We start from the raw sequence: 4,060 nt of genomic DNA on the forward strand, positions 1-4,060 counted from the left end.
CTTTAGGCTTGACAGGCCTTGTCAAACACACCAAAGAACCAATAATGAAGAGGCTCTCTATGAATGTAATCAACATGATAAAGCCTTCAGATCTGATTGCTCTTTAGAAGAACACCAAAAAACTCATTTGGAAGGAAAACCCTATGAATATATTCAAAGTTATAAAGCCTTTGCATGTGGCAATCTTCATCATCAAGTACATAGAATTCAAACACAAGAGAAATGCTATGAAGGTAATCAATGTAGTAAAGCCTGTGTACAGATGAGTGATCTTCACAGACATGAAAGAGTTCATACTGAAGAGAAAACATATGAATATAATCAATGTGATAAAGCTTTTGCAGAGACAAGAAATCTTCACAGTCATGAAAGATTTCATATAAGAGAGAAACCCTATTTATATAATCAATGTGGTAAATCATTTACAGGAAAGAATAGTCTTCGAGGTCATGAAAGAATTCATACTGGAGAGAAACCCTATGAATGCAATCAATGTGATAAAGCCTTTGCACAAAAGAGTAATCTTCAAAGACATGAAAGAATTCATACTGGAGAGAAACCATATGAATGTGAACAATGTGGTAAAGCCTTTGCACAGAAGGGTAGTCTTCGAATTCATAAAAGAATTCATACTGGAGAGAAACCCTATGAATGTAATCAATGTGGTAAAGCCTTTGCAAAAAAGAGTTATCTTCTCACCCATGAAAACCTCCATACTGGAGAGAAACCCCATGAATGTAATCAATGTGGTAAAGCCTTTGCAATGAAGAGTTATCTTCTCAGCCATGAAAGAATTCATACTGGAGAGAAACCTTATGAATGTAATCAGTGTGGTAAATCCTTTGCACAGAAGACTAGTCTTCAAATTCATGAAAGAATTCATACTGGAGAGATACCCTATGAATGTAATCAATGTGGTAAAGCCTTTGCAAAAAAGAGTTATCTTCAAAGTCATGAAAGAATTCATACTGGAGAAAAACCCCATGAATGTAATCAATGTGGTAAAGCCTTTGCAATGAAGAGTTATCTTCTCAGCCATGAAAGAATTCATACTGGAGAGAAACCTTATGAATGTAATCAATGTGGTAAAGGCTTTGCACGGAAGTGTAGTCTTCGAATTCATAAAAGAATTCATACTGGAGAGAAACCCTATGAATGTAATCATTGTGGTAAAACCTTTATACAGAACAGTAGCCTTCTAGTTCATGAAAGAATTCATACTGGAGAGAAACCATATAAATGTGACATATGTGGTAAAGCCTTTGCACAGAAGATTAGACTTCAAAGTCATGAAAGAATTCATCCGGAGAGAAACCCTATGAATGTAATTGATGTGGTAAAGCCTTTGCAACAAAGAGTTATCGTTTCACCCATGGAAGAATTCATATGGGAGAGAAACCCTATGAATGTAATCAATGTGGTAAAGCCTTTGTACAGAAGAGTAGCCTTCTAAGTCATGAAAGAATTCATACTGGGGAGAAACCCTATAAATGTGACCAATGTGATAAAGCATTTGCAAAGAAGAGTTATCTTCACAGTCATAAGAATTCATACTGGACAGTAACATATGGATGTAATCAATGTAGTAATTTAAGGTGTGAGCTGATGTGAGCTGCCATGTGGGTGTTGGAAACTGAATTGTATTTTCTGCAAGAGGTACTTGCTGGAGTCCAGTGTCATAGGGCTTCAGGTCCCAAAGAAGAGATCAAGCATCAGTAGAGGAAGGAGACTGCCATGATCTGAGCATGAAACAGTATGGCTGCTGCTTTATTGAAAAACAACTACACATTTTATGCTCTATAACTGAATCTTAGTTTAGACTCAAGCAGGTTAAAAACAGCTTAATGATTCCAGGATAAAAGTAGTCATCAACCTCATTGCAGCATTTTTCCTGGGGCAAGAAGTGATAAATTCAGCAAGTATCTTCATGCCTTTCTGGATGTGAACCCATTGTTTCCTTTCATAGTTGCTTTTATCCTTGCAACTAGGTGTGTCCAGTTAGTATATCATTAAGTTCTCTATTTTTGGTGTAATCAGGGTAACACAATGGGGTTTTTTGTGTGGGAATAGGCATATTAATGACATTGTGTGGTTCCATGGTGGTGGGGATTTTTTCCAAGAATTTTGTTTAAAGAGACTGCCTTGCCTATGTATATGTTCCCATCCTCCAGTGTAGCCAGCAAAATAAATTTCCCACAGTAAAAGGCATAAGGAAACTCCATAACATATAGTGAGAATTATTAAAATTGAAATAAAAGTGATGCTGGAGAATTAAGATCGGCAATGTGGAAATGCTGGAACTTTGTCAAACAGCAATGGTCACCGTGCAGTCCATGCCAGGTGCTAAACTGCTAAACAATTTCTCATCCCTTTTTATTTCTTTTAAGATTCATTTTATTATTGTTATCTTTGTATGTCCTCATGAATAATATAGTTTGAAATCAGATGTCAGCCTGTGTGACCCAGTTCTTCCTTTCTGCCATGTCTGTTCTGAGGACCACACCAGGTCCATCCGTCTTGGTCGCAAGCACTTTTACCTGCTGAGCCATGCCATGATGAACACTGAGCCCTGATATTTTTTTGTTAATCTTTTTTTTTTCTTTTTTTATACAGGCTGATGAAGTTCAGGCTGACCTTGAACTTCAGACGTGTCTGTTTCCACCTCCAGTTACTGGGATGACAGGTTTTACTACCATGCCCTGTTTATGCAGAGGTCTTGTGTGTGCTGAGCAAATATTCTATCCAATGACCAACATCTGTTATGAAAACATTGAGGTAGCCATGTTTTTCATATACAGGTCTACACTGAGAACCTGCCTCAAAACCAAATCAAAACTGCAAACACAAACTTTTGTTAAAATAAACTGTGTGTGTGTGTTTTGAGATGGGGTCTATCTCAGTTGCCTAGACTGGCCTAGAACTCACACTGTAGTCCTTGAATCCTGCCCCTTGGCTTGGCTTCCTAAGTACCTGGAGAACAGGGCTGGACTTGGGAATGAGCAAGCCAGAGCACAGAGTGGCCTGTGTGTCGTGGGGCTCACAGGTAGTAGCCAGAGGTGCATGAGAAGATCAGAATGTTTCTGGGGTTGGATTATATTCCAGAAACTTCCTTGAAATGGAATGCCTGCATTTCAGCATAGAAGGATGGGAAGAGGCCCAGGAATTCAATCCTCTTTTGGGTCAAAATGTCCTGAGAGTCTCATGTGGGCTAGGACCACCAATGCAGTGTCAGGCATTGCTTATGAAGAGAGAGACATACACTACCGAGACCATGATCATGGCTTAGTTGCAGCTTCAGTGGCCTCATATAGTGGGTGAGTGAGCATGCCAGGGCCAGAGATGTGCCCAGGAGTCCCTGGACAAGGACAAGGAGAATGATGAAAAAGAGACTTTCTTCTTGCTCACAGTAAGCTGAGATTACACAAAATTGAAAAACCTCCCAGGTGGCAAACTATTGCAAAATCCTTCCAATTCTCACGTGGGAAACTGTAACAGAGAAGGAAGACAGTCATGGCTAGAGCAATTCTGGGTATTGTTTCAATTGGTTATTGTAACTATGGTAACAAGTGTGGTGCACTTACATCTGTATGTATAAGAGGCATAGGGAGGTGAAGTCACTCGACAAAGGCAAAAGACAATAAATGGACCATTAGCAGGATTTGAACCCATGTATCCCTTGTGTACTCTTATAAAGATTTTAAGTCTGCATGTATTTATTAATGTAGGGGTGAGCACATGCATGTGTGGGAATCAGAGGACAACTTATCTGAATCCATTTTCTCCTTCAACCATGTGGTTCCCAAGGAGGGTTCTCAGATATTAAGCAGGTTTGGCTGCAAGTATCATAGCCACCAAAATCATGTCTCTAGCCCTCAGTTGTATCATTTTGTGTGTGTTCTTTGTGTGAATGTGCACGTGTGGAGGTCACAGGTCAAAGCTGGGCTTTTCATAAATTGATATTATACTCCAAGTTGACTTAATGGGTTTTTGGGCATGGCAAGGCATCTCCAGACTCTAGAATTCCCCAAGATGTGCCAATGGAGACCCCAAGTACAGGGGA

The 4,060-nt window shown here is 39.4% G+C and overlaps 1 protein-coding gene across 1 annotated transcript; it reads left to right on the forward strand.

Annotated features, from left to right (window-relative positions):
• The first annotated feature begins 262 nt into the window (after positions 1-262).
• Positions 263-2,439, forward strand: LOC128115151 (zinc finger protein OZF-like). Its single transcript, XM_052745651.1, has one exon. The coding sequence runs from the start codon at positions 263-265 to the stop codon at positions 1,451-1,453; it is 1,191 nt and encodes a 396-aa protein (XP_052601611.1). The 3' UTR covers positions 1,454-2,439.
• The last annotated feature ends 1,621 nt before the right edge of the window (positions 2,440-4,060 follow it).

The sequence above is a fragment of the Peromyscus californicus genome, unplaced genomic scaffold (genome assembly GCF_007827085.1).
Source record: "Peromyscus californicus insignis strain IS unplaced genomic scaffold, ASM782708v3 Scaffold_1__1_contigs__length_55948999, whole genome shotgun sequence".
NCBI classification, from domain to species: Eukaryota; Metazoa; Chordata; class Mammalia; order Rodentia; family Cricetidae; genus Peromyscus; species Peromyscus californicus.

Bases quoted from the DNA above. Each gene is read 5' to 3' on its own strand.
- LOC128115151 (XM_052745651.1), top strand. From the start codon at position 263: ATGAGTGATCTTCACAGACATGAAAGAGTTCATACTGAAGAGAAAACA.